The sequence below is a fragment of the Somniosus microcephalus genome, chromosome 24 (assembly GCF_052327205.1).
Source record: "Somniosus microcephalus isolate GS21.2 chromosome 24, FLI_Smic_1.0, whole genome shotgun sequence".
NCBI lineage: Eukaryota > Metazoa > Chordata > Chondrichthyes > Squaliformes > Somniosidae > Somniosus > Somniosus microcephalus.
In genome coordinates, this window is record NC_141010.1 from 43,331,018 (window position 1) to 43,348,521 (window position 17,504).

General features: G+C 42.4%; 1 protein-coding gene across 1 annotated transcript; it reads left to right on the forward strand.

The window, feature by feature from the left end:
• The first annotated feature begins 12,993 nt into the window (after window positions 1–12,993).
• On the forward strand, window positions 12,994–14,537 carry LOC147101448 (interferon a3-like). The gene is made up of 4 exons (XM_085966020.1): window positions 12,994–13,125; window positions 13,468–13,602; window positions 14,091–14,330; window positions 14,439–14,537. The coding sequence occupies exons 1-4, from the start codon at window positions 12,994–12,996 to the stop codon at window positions 14,535–14,537; spliced, it is 606 nt and encodes a 201-aa protein (XP_085822146.1).
• Window positions 14,538–17,504: the final 2,967 nt, after the last annotated feature.

Genomic DNA, 17,504 nt, shown 5'->3' on the forward strand with positions numbered 1-17,504 from the left:
CGGGTATCTACAGGTGCAGGACTTTGGTGCATTGGGGTTATCAACATGGCACTTCATGAGGGATAACACAACCAAACAATAATTCCCAAACATTCAGTTCTAAAAACTCCCTCAATTTCCTGAAGTATTCCTGAATTTTCTTGTTTTTGGAGTCTGACAGAGTCCCAGGACGCTGAGCTGACTGAAAGTCTTGTTGATTTGATCCAATGTTTGATGGATAACCAGGATCTTGTCCTCGGCCTAGAAAATACACACAGTGACTGCATGGAGAAACTTGACACTATTCAAAAGGTTAAATGACCATAGTTAAATGTGTTCTGCCCCAATATTATTTATACATTTAAAAGACAACATGTCAGACACAGCTACAATAGAAAGAAAGAAAGACTTGCATTTATATAGCGCCTTTCACGACCACCGGACACCCCAAAGCACTTTACAGCCAATGAAGTACTTTTTGAAGTGTAGTCACTGTTGTAACGTAGGAAACATGGCAGCCAATTTGCGCACAGCAAGCTCCCACAAACAGCAATGTGATAATGACCAGATAATCTGTTCAAGTGATGCTGATTTAAGAATAAATATTGGCCAGGACACCCCTGCTCTTCTTCAAAATAGTGCCATAGGTTCTTTTACATCCACCTGAGAGGGCAGACAGGCCCTTGATTTAATGCCTCATCCAAAAGACGACACCTCTGACTGTGTAGCACTCCCTCAGTACTGTACTGGAGTGTCAGCCTAGATTTTTGTGCTCAAGTCTCTAGATAGAACTGTGAACCCACAACCTTCTGACTGAGAGGTGAGGGTGCTACCAACTGAGCCAAGGCGGACACACATTTTGAACTGGATACTCACATTCAATGTGATGACGGGGTTGGGTCTGCAGTGTCCCTCTCTTGTCACACAGTGCTGGGGCAATCTACCTCCCTGGGACACAGGAGAATTCTGGTTAATACAATTTGACACATACACAAATCCTGGAGATAGGATAGATCAAGATCAGTTCAAACTCACCATTTCATTCAGTTTGCCCAGAGTCTCTGTGTTGAGAACTTACTGTAACTGCAGCCTCTCACAGCCCAGACTCAGGGTCCCGGGCAACAAGACCAACACAATCTAAAATCTCCAAATACACGAGAGAGCCATGCTCAACCAAGACAAGGTAAAGCAGAGTGATAAAACTAGTGATCAACATCCAAAAAAATACACTTTAAACTGGTTTGTGAATGAACAAACTAATGTGAAAGGTGCTATATAAATGGAAAAATGGCTTTAATAGCTTTTAATATCTACTTATGGTAGGAAAAATGAAAGCAGCCTCCATTTGTTCAATTAAACCACAGCAATAATAGGGGACTATTTAGAGCCAGTATCAACATTATTGGGGTTCTTCACAAGGAGGCTTATTACATAGAATTACATAGAATTTTACAGCACAGAAACAGGCCTTTTGGCCCAACACGTCTAGGCCAGTTGGTATTTATGGTCCACACGAGCATCCTCCCACTCCATTTACTCCATCTCATTCTATCAATATATCCTTCTATTCCTTTCTCCCTCATGTGTTTATCTAGCTTCCCCTTAAATGCATCTATGCTACTCGCCTCAACCACTCCCTGTGGGAGCGAGTTCCACATATTCACTATTCTCTGAGTAAACATGTTTCTCCAGAAGGCCCTGGTTTTGGAACCCCCCAGAAGTGGAGATATCTTAGCGCTTGCTGATATCATGCTGGGCCAACTTTATACACTTTACTTAATTAGTTATACATGATGAGCTCCTCGTCCATATTGGTCCTTACACCGTGAGGTTGCAATTATTTAAAATGTTTTGTTTTGGCCTTTCCAAAGGCTGTTGGGGCCAAAAAGAATGGTTGGCAAAACGTAAAGGAAAGCAAAATATATTTGGGGGCAGAAAACTGAGTCTGTGACAAAGTAATAAGAAGGTGCAGCCTCTGAACCCCCTTTTTGATCTCAGTTATCCTCTATCACATAACTAATTTTAACGTTCATTCTTCAATGTCAACGATACTGTGCCCATGAAACTCTTCAAGCTTATAACCAGTGCTAACATGTTTAGATTAATCTTTCAGTTGTTATGAGGATTTCGGGGAGAGTTCCCAAAAGTGCTCCTTTCCCTTCTGAAATCAGGATTTGAATCCACCCTGCCCCAGACTAAAACCAGAGCCATTGCCTTCTTCCAGTGGTCATTAGTGGTCCTAGTGTTCAGGATTGAGAGCGCAAAAATTGTTGAAGAAGGGGGAAAGTACTTTTGCAAAGTACCAACATAAATCTCCTTGTGGGCCTACCAAGAAGATTGGGAAAAAAATTACAAAACGCAAGAACAGAAAAAAAATACCAGACTTTAATTTGGCAAACTTCATGTTCATTCTGTGGGTGCAACACTGACTCTACTTAGATCCCTTTGGTGATTCTGTCAACAGTAAATCACTTACCACGTGCAACTGTTTGTAGTCAATATGAAAGTTTCCTGGTAGGGTACACACCTCGGAAACTCTGCTCAGAGTTGTATAAGAACATCCTGGTGTATTGTTCTCTTCCAGGTTCCCTCCCTCCCTACAGGGAAATGCCTGGCCTCCACTTGACGCTTCTCCAGAGTAATACTGCTGGAATAGGGAAGTAACCGGTGCGGGTGATCATATCCTACCATTTCATGTTACTCTGCATTAGTGCCATGATGTCACAATTAATTCTTACCATCTTCAACAACATCAGCAGTTTATCACAGAACATTCATTTTATTTGGAGGGATTTGTTTCGTCCCTCCCAATCTCTGTAATCTCCTTCAGCCCCACAACCCCTTGAGATATCTGCGCTCCTCTAATTCTGTGCTCTGGAGCATCCCTGATTATAATCACTCAACCATTGGTGACTGTGCCTTCTGTTGCCTAGGCCCTAAGCTCTGGAATTCCCTGCTTAAACCTCTGTCTCTCAACCTCTCCTTCCTCCTTTAAGACGCTCCTTAAAACCTACCTCTTTGTCCAAGATATTGGTCACCTGCCCTAATTTCTCCTTATGTGGCTCGGTGTCAATTTTTTTTTTGTCTTGTAATACTCCTGTGAAGCACCTTGGGATGTTTTACTATGTCAAAGGCGCTATATAAATACAAGTTGTTGTTATTTTTAATAATATGTGATAAAAACAGGGATTTATCAGACTACACAAGGAGAGGAACTAACATCTGATACAATTCAGTACAAAATGCATATGTGCATAGGTTAACTCTTTCATGTGTACTTATCAAAATGATTAGCCTCTCTTATACAGTAGTTGCTGGGCCTGGATTTGATTTTATGTCAATTATATTTTTACCCAAAGTTTTCTCCTGATGTAGTTACTCATAATTACATTCTAACTGAGACAGGCAAGTCCAAATGTCAGTAGATGTTTAAAACATTTTCTCTGTAGTGTAGTGCAAAGAGCGCGTTGCCTAAGTAAAGATTGTATCAGTTCTTATTCTTCACTCAGAGGGTGGTAGGTCCATGGAATATGCTGCCCCAAAAAGCTGTAGAAGCTACATCATTACATAAATTTAAAACAGAAATAAACAGTTTCCTAGAAGTAAAGGGAATTAAGGGTTACGGGGAGCGGCCAGGAATTTGGACGAGTCTAGGTTCGGATCGGACATGGCCCTGTGGGTAGCAGAGCGGGCCCAGGGGCCGTGTAGCCTGATCCTGCTCCTATTTCGTGTGTCTAATTCTGTTAGATTCAGGAGATGGTTCTGTGATAGTAGATTGGCGGTTAGGATCAGATCAGCCATGATCTTATTGAATGGCGGAGCAGGCTCGAGGGGCCGATTGGCCTACTCCTGCTCCTATTTCTTATGTTCTTATGTTCTTATAATATTTAAAGCCGTTCAAACTAATTTATATATGTTACGTAATGATTTAAACTCCACTGAGGGGTATCAGCAAAGACTGGATTACAAAACATTTCACAAGAGAAGGTATATACACAGTGGTATAAAGGATGAAGAAGAATTACATGGAAAATAAATATGAAATTCAAACGGAAAGTGCTGGAAATGCACAGCACAGCAATCAGCATCAGAAAGAGAAATGTGGCTTATTGTTTCGGGAATACCCTTCAATACAATTGGTTCTATAACTTTCTGTTTTGTTTCAGCAAACCAGCATTTGTGTGTTTTTCATTCTTATCTCAGAGAAACATTTTAGATAAATACATAGATTTTATAAAATAGAGAAATAAATCATAGAATCAATAATCTTACAGCACAAAAGGGGGCCATTTGGCCTGTCGTGCCTGTATCGGCTCTTTGAAAGAGTTTTCCAACTTAGTCCCACATCCCAGCTTTTTCCTCGTAACCTTGCAAATTAGTTCCCTTCAAATCCATGTCTAATTGCCTTTTGAAAGTTCCTATGGACTCTGATTCCACCACCCTTCCAGGTAGTGCGTTCTAGATCTTAACGAGCCTCTGAAAAATATTCTCCTCTGGTTTTTTTGCCAATTATTTTAAATTTATGATCTCTGGTTACCTACTCACTTGCCAGGGGAACATAGGAACATAGGAACAGGAGTAGGCCATTCAGCCCCTCGAGCCTGTTCTGCCTTTCAATGAGATCAAGGGAAATCATGTTTGACAAACCTACTGGAGTTTTTTGAGGATGTAATTGGTAGAATAGATAAGGGAGAGCCAGTGGATGTGGTGTATTTGGATTTTCAGAAGGCCTTTGATAAAGTCCCACGTAAGAGATTAGTGTGCAAAATTAAAGCATGTTGGTTTGAGGGTAATATACTGGCATGGATTGAAAATTGGTTAACAGACAGGAAACAGAGAGTAGGAATAAATGGGTCTTTTTTTGGGGTGGCAGGCGGTGACTATTGGGGTATTGCAGGGATCAGTGCTTGAGCCCCAGCTATTCACAATATATATCAATGATTTGGATGAGGGAACCAAATGTAATATGTCCAACTTTGCTGATGACAGGAAACTAGATGGGATTGTGAGTTGTGAGGAGGATGCAAAGAGGCTTCAAGGTGATTTAGACAAGTTGAGTGAGTGGGCAAATACATGGCAGATGCAGTATAATGTGGATATATGTGAAGTTATCCACTTCGGTAGGAAAAACAGAAAGGTAGAGTATTATTTAAATGGTGATAGATTGGGATATGCTGATGTACAAAGGGATCTGGGTGTCCTTGTACACCAGTCACTGAAAGCAAACATGCAGGTGCAGCAAGCAGTTAGGAAGGCAAATGGTATGTTGGCCTTCATTGCAAGAGGATTTGAGTACAGGAGCAAGGATGTCTTACTACAGTTGTACAGGGCCTTGGTGAGACCACACCTGGAGTACTGTGTGCAGTTTTGGTCTCCTTACCTAAGAAAGGATATACGTGCCATAGAGGGAGTGCAGCGAAGGTTTAACAGCCTGATTCGTGGGGTGGCAGGACTGTCGTATGAGGAGAGATTGAGTCAACTTGGCCTGTATTCACTAGAGTTTAGAAAAATTAGCGGGGAACTAGAGTCATCATCATAGTGTCATAGAGTTATACAGCACAGAAAGAGGCCCTTCGGCCCATCGTGTCTGCGCCGGCCATCAAGCCCTATCTATTCTAATCCCATTTTCCAGCACTTGGTTCATAGCCTTGTATGCTACGGCATTTCAAGTGCTCATCTAAATGCTTCTTGAATGTTGTGAGGGTTCCTGCCTCTACCACCCTTTCAGGCAGTGAGTTCCAGATTCCAACCACCCTCTGGGTGAAAAAGTTTTTCCTCAAATCCCCTCTAAACCTCCTGCCCCTTACCTTGAATCTATGCCCCCTTGTTATTGATACCTCTACTAAGGGGAAAAGTTCCTTTCTAGCTACCCTATCTATGCCCCTCAAAATTTTGTACACCTCAATCAGGTCCCCCCTCAGCCTTCTCTGCTCTAAGGAAAACAACCCCAGCCAGTCTAGTCTCTCTTCATAGCTGAAGCGCTCCAGCCCAGGTAACATCCTGGTGAATCTCCTCTGCACCCTCTCCAATGCAATCCTTCCTATAGTGTGGTGACCAGAACTGCACACAGTATTCCAGCTATGGCCTAACTAGCATTTTGTACAGCTCCATCATAACCTCCCTGCTCTTATATTCTATGCCTCGGCTAATGAAGGCAAGTATCCCATATGCCTTTTTAACCACCTTATCTACCTGTCCTGCTGCCTTCAGGGATCTATGTACATGCACACCAAGGTCCCTCTGATCCTCTGTCCTTCCTAGGGTCCTACCATTCATTGTGTATTCCCTTGCCTTGTTAGTCCTCCCAAAATGCGTCACCTCACACTTTTCAGGGTTAAATTCCATTTGCCACAGTTCTGCCCATCTGACCAACCCATCTATATCGTCCTGTAGCCTGAGGCTTCACTCCTGGCTATTTACCACTCCACCAATTTTCGTGTCATCTGCGAACTTACTGACCATACCTCCTACATTCACATCTAAATCATTAATGTACACTACAAACAGCAAAGGACCCAGCACGGATCCCTGCGGTACACCACTGGACACAGGCTTCCAGTCACAAAAACAACCTTCGACCATCACCCTCTGCCTCCTGCCACTAAGCCAATTTTGGATCCAATGTGCCAAATTGCCCTGGATCCATGTTCTCATTGAAACGTATAAAATTCTGACAGGGCTAGACAGACTGGATGGAGGAAGGATGTTTCCCCTGGCTGGGGGGTCTAGAAAGAGGGGTCACAGTCTCAGGATACGGGGTAGGACATTTAGGACTGAGATGAGGAGAAATTTCTTCACTCAGAGGGTGCTGAACCTGTGGAATTCTCTACCACAGAAGGCTGTGGAGGCCAAGTCACTGAATATATTTAAGAAGGAGATAGATAGATTTCTAGACACAAAAGGCATCAAGGGGTAATGGGAGAGAGCAGGAATATGGCATTGAGATAGAGGATCAGCCATGATCATACTGAATGGCAGAGCAGACTCAAAGGGCCGAATGGCCTACACCTGCTCCTATTTTTCTATGTTTCTATATTTCTATCATGGCTGATCTGTGGCCTATATCCATATATCTGCCTTTGGCCCATATCCCTTAATACCTTTGGTTAACAAAAAGCTATCAATCTCAGATTTAAAATTAACAACTGATCTAGAATCAATTGTCATTTGCGAAAGAGAGTTCCAAACTTCTACCTCCCTTTGTATGTAGAAGTGCTTCCTAATTTCACTCTTGAAAGGTCTGGCTCTAATATTTAGACTATGTTCCCTAGTCCTAGAATCACCAACCAGCGGAAATCATTTATCTCGATCTACCCTATCTGTCCCCCTTAATATCTTGAAAACTTTGATCAGATCACCCCTTAAGCTTCTAAATTCTAGGGAATGCAACCCTAATTTGTGTAATCTCTCCTCGTAATTTAAACTTTGAACTCCGGGTATCATTCTGGTAAACCTACGCTGCACTCCCTCCAAGGCCAGTATATCCTTCCTAAGGTGTGGTGCCCAGAACTGCTCACAGTACTCCAGGTGTGGTCTAACCAGGGTTTTGTATAGCTGCAGCATAACTTCTACCCCCTTGTATTCTAGTCCTCTAGATATAAAGGTCAGCATTCCATTAATCTTTTTGATTATTTTCTGTACCTGTTCATGACATTTTAATGACCTATGTACCTGAACCCTCAAGAAACACTTTCTCCCTAATTGCTCTATCAAAGCTCCTCATAATTTTGAATACCTCTATTAGGTCTCCCCTTAACCTTCTCTGCTCTAAGGAGAACAATCCCAGCTTCTCTAATTTCTCCACATAACTGAAATCCCTCATCCCTGGTATCATCCTGGTAAACCTCCTCTGCACCCTCTCCAAGGCATTGACATCCTTCCTAAAGTGTGCTGCCCAGAATTGTACACAGTACTCCAACTGAGCCATAATCAGTGATTTGTAAAGGTTTAGCATGACTTCCTTGTTTTTGTATTCAATGGCCCTATTTAGAAAGCCAAATATCCCATATGCTTTCTTAACCACCTTATCAACTTGCCCTGCCATCGTCAAAGATTTGTGAATATGCACTCCCCAGATCTCTGCTCATTCACCCCCTCAAAATAGTATCATTTAGATTATACTGCCTCTCCATGTTGTTCCTCCCAAAGTGCATCACTTCACACTTTACCATATTAAATTGCATCTACCATGTGTCTGCCCATTTCACCAGTCTGTCTGTCCTCCTGAAGTCTGCTACTATCCTATTCACTATTTTCTATGTTGCCAAGTTTTGTATCATCTGCAAACTTCGAAATTGTACTCCCTAGGCGTGAGTTGGCTATGATAGTTTGGGGAGCTTCATTAAAAGGCATGATGGTGGATAGGCAATGGCTAACATTTAAGGAACGAATGCATAAATTGCAACAGTTAAACATTCCTTTCTGGTGCAAAAACACAAAAGGAAAAGCGGCCCAACCATGGCTAACAAAAGAAATTAAGGATAGTATTAGATCCAAAGAGGAGTCATATAAAGTTGCCAGAAAAAGTAGCAACCCTGAGGATTGGGAGCAATTTAGAATTCAGCAAAAAAGGATCAAGCGATTGATTAAGAGGGGAAAAATAGATTATGAGAGTAAACTTGCAAGGAACATAAAAGCAGATTGTAAAAGCTTCTACAAATATGTAAAAAGAAAAAGATTAGGGAAGACAAATGTAGGTCCCTTACAGTCAGAAATGGGAGAATTTATAATGGGGGACAAGGAAATGGCTGAGCAATTGAACAAATACTTTGGTTCTGTTTTCACAGAAGAGGGCACAAATAACTGCCCAGAAATGCTAGGGAACTAAGGGTCTAGTGAGAAGGAAGAAGTAAAGGAAATTAGTATTAGTAAAAAAATAGTGCTGGAGAAATTAATGGGACTGAAAGCCGATAAATCCTCAGGGCCTGATAATCTTCATCCCAGAGTACTAAAAGAGGTAGCCATGGAAATAATGGATGCATTGTTGTCATCTTCCAAAATTCTATAGTTTATGGAACAGTTCCTGCAGATTGGAGGGTGGCAAATGTAACCGCACTATTTAAAAATGGAGGGAAGAGAGAAAACAGAGAACTACAGACCAGTTAGTCTAACATCAGTAGTAGGGAAAATGCTAGAGTCTATTATAAAGGATGTGATAACAGGACATTTAGAAAATATCAACAGGATTAGACAAAGTAAACATGGATTTATGAAAGGGAAATCGTGTTTGACAAACCTACTGGAGTTTTTTGAGGATGTAACTGGTGGAATAGATAAAGGAGAACCAGTGGATGTGGTGTATTTGGATTTTCAGAAGGCCTTTGATAAAGTCCCACATAAGAGGTTAGTGTGCAAAATTAAAGCACATTGGATTGGGGGTAATATACTGTCATGGATTGAAAATTGGTTAACAGTCAGGAAACAGAGAATAGGAATAAATGGGTCCTTTTTGGGGTGGCAGGCGGTGACTAGTGGGGTACCGCAGGGTTCAGTGCTTGGGTCCCAGCTATTCACAATATATATCATTGATTTGGATAAGGGAACCAAATGTAATATTTTCAAGTTTGCTGATGACATGAAACTGGGTGGGATTGTGAGCTGTGAGGAGGATGCAAAGAGGCTTCAAGGTGATTTAGAAAAGTTGAGTGAGTGGGCAAATACATGGCAGATGCAGTATAACGTGGATAAATGTGAAGTTATCCACTTCGGTAGGCAAAACAGAAAGGCAGAGTATTATTTAAATGGTGATAGATTGGGAAATGTTGAAGTACCAAGGGACCTGGGTGCCCTTGTACACCAGTCACTGAAAGCAAACATGCAGGTGCAGCAAGCAGTTAGGAAGGCAAATTGTATATTGGCCTTCATTGCAAGAGGATTTGAGTACAGGAGCAAGGATGTCTTACTACAGTTATACACAGCCTTGGTGAGACCACACCCGGAGTACTGTGTGCAGTTTTGGTCTCCTTACCTAAGAAAGGATATACTTGCCATAGAGGGAGTGCAGCGAAGGTTCACCAGACTGATTCGTGGGATGGCAGGACTGTCGTATGAGGAGAGATTGGGTCGACTAGGCCTGTATTCACTAGAGTTTAGAAGAATGATAGGGGATCTCATTGAAACATATAAAATTCTGACAAGGCTAGACAGACTGGAAGCAGGGAGGATGTTTCCCCTGGCTGGGGGGGTCTAGAACAAGGGGTCACAGTCTCAGGACACGGGGTAGGACATTTAGGACTGAGATGAGGAGAAATTTCTTCATTCAGAGGGTGGTGAAGTGTTGAATTCTCTACCACAGAAGGCTGTGGAGGCCAAGACACTGAATATTTGTAAGAAGGAGATAGATGGATTTCTAGACACAAAAGGCATCAAGGGGTAGGGGGATAGGGCAGGAATATGGTATTGAGATAGTGGATCAGCATGATCATATTGAATGGCAGAGCAGGCTCGAAGGGCCGAATGGCCAATCCTGCTCCTATTTTTATATGTTTCTATGTTTCTATACAAGGAAAGCAATGGTCCTAATACTGACCACTGGGGGACCCTGCTGCATACTGCCCTCCAGTCAGAAAAAAAACATCCATTCACCACTACTCTCTGCTTCCTATCACTTAGCCAATTACTTACCCAAGTTGCCACCGTCCCTTTAATAACATGTGCTTCAATTTCTGAATAGGTCTGTTTTGTGGTACTTTATCAAATGCCTTTTGAAAGTCCCATGCGCTAGAAATTTTTCTTGGGCAGAGGCACAAAATGAGCTGTAGCGGATTGACCGCCCATTATATGCAGCACCTGATCTTCAGTTCCATTGATTAGATCCAGCACTGCTTTCTTCCTCATTGGGCTACTGATTAAGATGGTTCTCCTGTACACATTTTAGGAATTCTTCACCCACCTTGCCCTTTACTCTGTTTTTCCCCAGTTTATATTAGGTTAATTGAAGTCCCCGACTATTACTGCCCTATTATTTTTACATTTCTCTGTAATTTGGCTACAGATTTGTTCCTCTATCTCCTTCTCACTATTTGGGGGTCCATAGTAAACACCCAACAATGTAACAGCTCCATTTCTGGTCCTTAACTCTAACCAAATAAATTCAATCTTTGAACCCTCTAGTATATTACAGGTTAGCAAGGCCATTAAAAAAAAGCAAACCATGCACTAGGGTTTATTTCCAGAGGTATAGAATTGAAAAGTAGGGAAGTTATGCTAAACCTGTATCGAACCTTGGTTAGACCACACTTGGAGTACTGCGTACAGTTCTGGTTACCATATTATAAAAAAGGATATAGAGGCACTGGAGAGGGTGCAGTGAAGATTTACAAGGATGATATCAGAAATTCAAGGGTATACATATCAGGAAAGGATGAACAGGCTGGGCCTCTTTTCTCTTGAAAAAAGAGGGCTGAGGGGTGACCTAATAGAGGTCTTTAAAATTATGAAAAATGTTGATAGAGTGGATACAGAGGGAATGTTTCCACTTGTGGGGAAGAGCATAACTAGAGGCCATCAATATAAGATAGTCACCAAGAAATCAAATAGGGAATTCAGAAGAAACCTCTTTACCCAAAAAGTGGTGAGAATGTGGAACTCGCTACCACGGGGAGTGGTTGAAGCGAATAGTATGGATGCATTTAAGGGGAGGCTGGACAAGCATATGAGGGAGAAGGGAATAGAGGGTTATGCTGATAGATTTAGATGAGGAAAGAGGGGAGGAGGCTCGAGTGGAGCATAAACGCCAGCATGGACTGGTTGGGCCGAATGGCCTGTTTCTGTGTCGTATATCCTATGTGTATTGTCCCTCTGTAGACCTGTAAGATTATCCTTGATCAATACTGCCAAAACCCCTCCTGTCTTTTTCTTCCCTATCCCTCTTGAATACATTGTAGCCAGGAATATTTAGTTCCCATTCCTGCCCATGTTTAAGCCAGGTCTTTGTTTTAGCCACTGTATCATAGCTCCCATGGTGCAACTTGCGCCTGTAGCTCATCAACCTTATTTGTTCACACTCCTCGCATTAACACACATATAGTCCAACACCATGCTGGTCCGCTTTGCGTCTTTCCTCCATTTAATTCCTGCTCTTTCTACACTATTTTTTGTTCTGCTGCTGTTTGTCCCACCTGCCAATAATTTTGAAGGAAACTTAGAGAAATAAAGTATATATGTATACCCATACTATTGTTAACCTTTATATATATATATAATATGGAGAAATGTAATATGGGTATGACTACACCTGACTTACTGCAAAGGTGAGTTTATACAAGAAGCTAGAGTTTGCATTTACATAGTATCTTTCACAACCTCACAACATCCTAATGTGATTTGCAGCCAATTAAGTACTTTTAAAGTGTATGGAAACGCGTTAGCCAAATTGCACATAGCAAGGTCCCACAACCTGCAATGAGATAAATGACCAGATAATTAATTGGTTGAGGGATAAATATTGGCCAGACCACCAGAGTAACTCACTTGCTTTCCTTCAGAAAGTGCCGTGGGACCACCCAAAGTCGGAACACTGACAGTGACCTGAGTAGTTTCTGATGTAAAACGGTTCCGCATTTTAAGATCTTAAATTATATAAAATGTAATTTTATTAATTGTTATTGTAAAATCCCGGGACCTGAGGAACAGCCGATGTGAAATTTAGAGAACCATCTGCCCTGTATTTAAAATCGAAGAATATTTCTTGTAACTTCGTTGATTAGAGTCAATTCCACTGTTTTAATTAAGCAGAAAGTGAAAGGTTTCAAATGAGAAGTCACTTTGGAAAGAAGTGAAAAGATTCCCTGAAAACATATTGTGGTTAAGAAGCAAAATCCATCAGTTTTTGAAACGTCAAAGGAATATCCTAATGTGCACCTTTAAAATGGGCTCCGCTCACCCAGAAGGAACATCCCTGTCAACCCAACACTGAAGGAGTGCAGCTCGGCTAGATACTGCTTTCGGAGCTGAACCTCGATCCAGTCCGTTTCTGAGATTTCAGGTCGCTGCTTTACCCTGTGTTGGTTCAACATGGGTTTTCCGAGTGTCTGGGGACTCTGGATTTTGGTAGTCTTGTTGCCCGGGACCCTGAGCCAGGACTGCCAGAGGCTGCAGTTACTTCACAATATTAATAATCAGGCTCTAGACGCCCTGCGTGAAATGGTGAGTTTATTCAGAGAATCAGGGATTAGAGTAACCAATCTTAACCACTAGTTTCTCGGGATAATCTCCTGTCGGGAAACTGCTGAGATTGAATCAGTTTTATTACAAAACTGCATCAACTGGTGTGGAATATTTTCTTGATGGAATTCACATTGAAGTATCAAAATCACGAAGGAATTGTGTAGAAACCGTGTAACACTTTGTATAAAGAGTGACTGATTCCGTTAGACGGTCAGTTAAATATGGAAGGGATAAAATCTTGAAACAAATTGTTCAGTGACAATGGATGAGTGACAGTGGTTTTAAGGGAAACATTTCTGAGAGTAAGTACCGATTGTGAAGCGTGTGCCTGGAGCCGGTTCTGACAGTTGCTCTCTCCTGTTGCAGGGAGGGCCCATTCCACTACAGTGTAAAACAGAAAGGACATCACTGAGCACCAAGTCCCTGGACCTGCACCAGCTCAGCAAGAGGTTAGAGGTGAGTGTGTACTTTGTACACTGTCTAATCATTCCGCTAATGTTGCCAGGAGCAATAACCATGTGGGAAAGAGATTCACATCACCAAAATAAACCGAACGTAACTAATTTTAAATATGAATGTGTTACTTTGATCATTTTAATAAGACGAAAGATGTACTGTTGGGCCTTTAGCGGACCAACGCTCTGCGGAATGGTTTGATATTCTTATGTCTATTTGATTGAAGGAATTCGTCTGCTAAATAAACGGGGTAAATAGCCCACAGCGGAATGTGGTAGGAACCAGTTGGGTGTTAACCCAGTGATATTGCCAGCAGCAATCTCTGGGTTGCGCTTTGAAATTCAGACACTTTACTTATTTACATCTACAGATGTCCATTAGATTAAGAAATAGCTGAGCTGCGGTGATTGGCTGTGAGTTTTGCCCTATCCCGGGCCGGTTAAATGGGACCAGATCCCCTCTAATGTCATTGTGTCTATTTTGCACAGACCCCGGACAGGATCCAGATTGTCCATCAAACACTGCGTCACCTCACCAAGATCTACAGCATGAACCTGGGCTCAGTCACATGGCCCCGGGACAAGGTGGAAAACTTCCGTCTTCTCCTGGATCGGCAGCTCGAGGAGCTGGAAGAATGTGTCAGGAAACCGGGCCCAGAGTCCAGGCCGAGGAGAAACGCTTCAATTCACAAATACTTTAGGAAACTGAGAGAGTTTCTCAAACAGAAGGTGGGACAATTGATATTTGACTGTGTGATTACTGACATGTAGTTCATTTCACCCCATTTAAACCGGTTCATTCTCTAATGGATTTTCCTGAATATTTCTCTTTTTCAGAGATTCAGTGACTGCGCCTGGGAAATAATCCGGGCTGAGACCAGGGCCCGTTTACAACAGATCCTTACCATAACGGCAAAAATCAGAAGAAGAAATTAAAGATTTTCCATAGATGTGTTTAGTAGAGACTGGGAACAATGAATATTTATTAAAAATTGTTGAATTTTATAAAAGTCTTATTTTGTTCGATCGACCGCGCAAACCGATTTAACAGTCAGAATGGCATTGGGACAACAGATTGTAACTTTAATATTTAATTTATGAGGTGAATATTTCTGTCTGGATGTACTGTGAACATATTTCAAATTGAAAGATATTTAGTGTATGCCAGAGGTGCTGATTGATATATATTTATACTAGTTCTATGTCACGATACACGGTGTTTGTTGGAACCGGATGTGTCCCAAATTACAGTTTCGCAATAAATATTTTGTACTTTGATATTTATGAAGTGGTCTTCGTTTCTAAATTGGTGTTCATTTCCTTTGTGTGTGTTTTTGTTGACCGTGTGTAAGATATTGAAATCATTGCTCTACTCATCTTTCATTAATACCTGAATAATAATTGAAGCCATATTTAACTTCCTATCTGTGTGGTTCAAGTACACTGACTCTGGTCACCATGAGCGCTCTTCCTAATGAATATTGCCCCGTGTATTTAAATAAATTGAACCATTTTCCTGCAATATGCGAAATCGGCACATTTTTGAAAATAAAATGTTTGTTGGAGGTGACGTGGCTCCTGTGAGTCCTGTTCAGCTGTGCCGCCCCACCCAGATCCAATGTTTATTAAATTGCTGTTCGAATGCACACTCGGCTGTCAATATGCACCGGTAAATATATTGGAACCATATACCAGAACTACAATAGTTTAAAAACTACTGTGGACATTTTTCTATTGTTTAAAAATAAATTTGACCGTTTCTCGAGACGATCGCCTTGTTGTTAAATGGTGCCCGGTTTTCTAACTTGAATGTGTAATCTGCGATATTTGGTTTCTTGAAATAATGTGTGAACGAAAGCAAACATATCGTACGATAGCAAAATACTGCAGATGCTGGAAATCCGAAATAACAACAGAAAATGCTGGAAAAACTCAGCAGGCCCGGCAACATCGGTGGAGAGAAAATAGAGTCAACGTTTCGGGTCAAACCCTTTGTCAAGACTGGAAAAGCACAGGAAATGAAATAGATTAAAAGGCCTGGCTGGGAGAGAACAAAAGAGAAGTGAAGAGACATTAAGAGGTATTCAAAACGAGACGAGATGGTGATAGGACTAGTGGAGACAAAAGACGGCTCTAGATGAGGTGTGAAATGCGCTGGCAGAATGGGAGACAGCTGCCATGTGGGAGAGAAACAAAGGGGGAAGGGCCAAAACACAGGTGTGGAGAAACAATGAGTAAAAATGTAATGGGGGCCGAGGTTATGATCTGAAATTGTTGAACTCGATATTGAGTCCGGAAGGCTGTAAAGTGCCTAATCGGAAGATCAGGTGCTGTTCCTCGAGCTTATGCTGAGCTTACGTGGAACAATGCAAGAGCCCGAGTACGGTGAGGTCCGAGTGGGAATGGGGCGGTGAATTAAAATGACAGGCGACCGGAAGCTCGGGGTCATCCTTATGGACTGAATGGAGGTGTTCCGCAAAGTGGTCACCCAATCTGCATTTGGTCTCCCCAATGTAGAGGAGACCACATCGTGAGCAGCGAATACAATATGCTAGATTGCAAGAAGTACAAGTAAATCGCTGTTTCACCTGGAAGGGGTGTTTGGGGTCCTGGACAGTGGGAAGGGGGGAGGTATAACGGCAGGTGTTGCATCTACTGTGCTTGCATGGGAAGGTGCCGGCGAAGGGGAAGCGGTGCTGGGGGTGATAAAGAAGTGGACTAGGGTGTCTCGGAGGAAGCGGTCCCTATGGAATGCTGAAAGGGGAGGGGAAGATACGTTTGATGGTGGGATCACTTTGGAGGTGGTGGAAATGGCGGAGGATGATCTGTTGAATGTGGAGGTTGGTGGGGTGAAAGGTGAGGACAAGGGGAACCCTATCGTGGTTCCGGGAGGGAGGGGCAGGGGTGAGGGCAGAAGTGCGGGAGATAGAACGGACCGTGTCGAGGGCCGTGTCAACCACGGTAGAGGGGAATCCTCAGTTGAGGAAAAAGGAAGACATGTCGGAAGCACTGGTGTGGAAGGTGGCATCGTCGGAGAAACTGGAAGAATGGAATAGAGTCCTTACAGGAGGCGGGGTGCGAGGAAGTGTAGTCCAGGTAGCTGTGGGAGTCAGTGGGCTTGTAGTGAATGTTGGTCAATAACCTATCCCCAGAGATGGAGCGGGAGAAGTCGAGGAAGGGAACAAACATGTAGTGCTGACTAACAAATCCCGGCCATTATATACAGGCTGCAAAACTGGGAATCGCATTGATCAATCTTAATTTTTAAGAATGGAAAAATTTGGCTACATTTTACAATAAATAAAAATGATCGAATTATTCACAACACAGAATTCGACGGAATGGAAACTAGACCAAAATGTTTGTAAAGAAAAAATAATAAAATCACGGCAATTAAAAATCAATTATTACCTCTAAAGACGTAAACATGCCAGTATAATCAGAATAGGTATCAGTTAATGGCTCTTATGCTTAGGCTCCCCGTCAGTGTAGGCAATCTAACAGAGTGCGAGAGGGCTTGAGGTACACTGAAACTCATTGAATTCCACGGCTGCAAAAACAGGCGATCCCCTCCCACAATGTTTTTAGCCAGCACCATTCACATCTTGCCACGCATTGATACCAATGTCAATGGGAAGAGATTTGAGCACCAATGCTAAATTTGTGGTCATTCTGGTGTCGAGGGCGGAACAGACTCTGAAGTTAACCAGATGGAATGCAGGATTGTGGAATTACATAGATTTGCTTAGAACTTACAGCACAGAGGGGCACGGTGGCATAGTGGTTAGCACTGTTGCCTCACAGCGCCAGGGACCCAGGTTCAAATCTGGCCTCGGGCGACTGTCTGTGTGGAATTTGCACATTCTCCCTGTGTCTGCGTGGGTTTCCTCCGGGTGCTCCGGT

What these genes read in the sequence shown, in the direction of transcription:
- LOC147101448 (XM_085966020.1), top strand. Translation starts at nt 12,994, where the DNA reads ATGGGTTTTCCGAGTGTCTGGGGACTCTGGATTTTGGTAGTCTTGTTG. An exon ending in AGCTCAGCAAGAGGTTAGAG is followed by an intron (nt 13,603 to 14,090) that starts GTGAGTGTGTAC and finishes TATTTTGCACAG; the next exon opens with ACCCCGGACAGGATCCAGAT. An exon ending in GAGAGTTTCTCAAACAGAAG is followed by an intron (nt 14,331 to 14,438) that starts GTGGGACAATTG and finishes TCTCTTTTTCAG; the next exon opens with AGATTCAGTGACTGCGCCTG.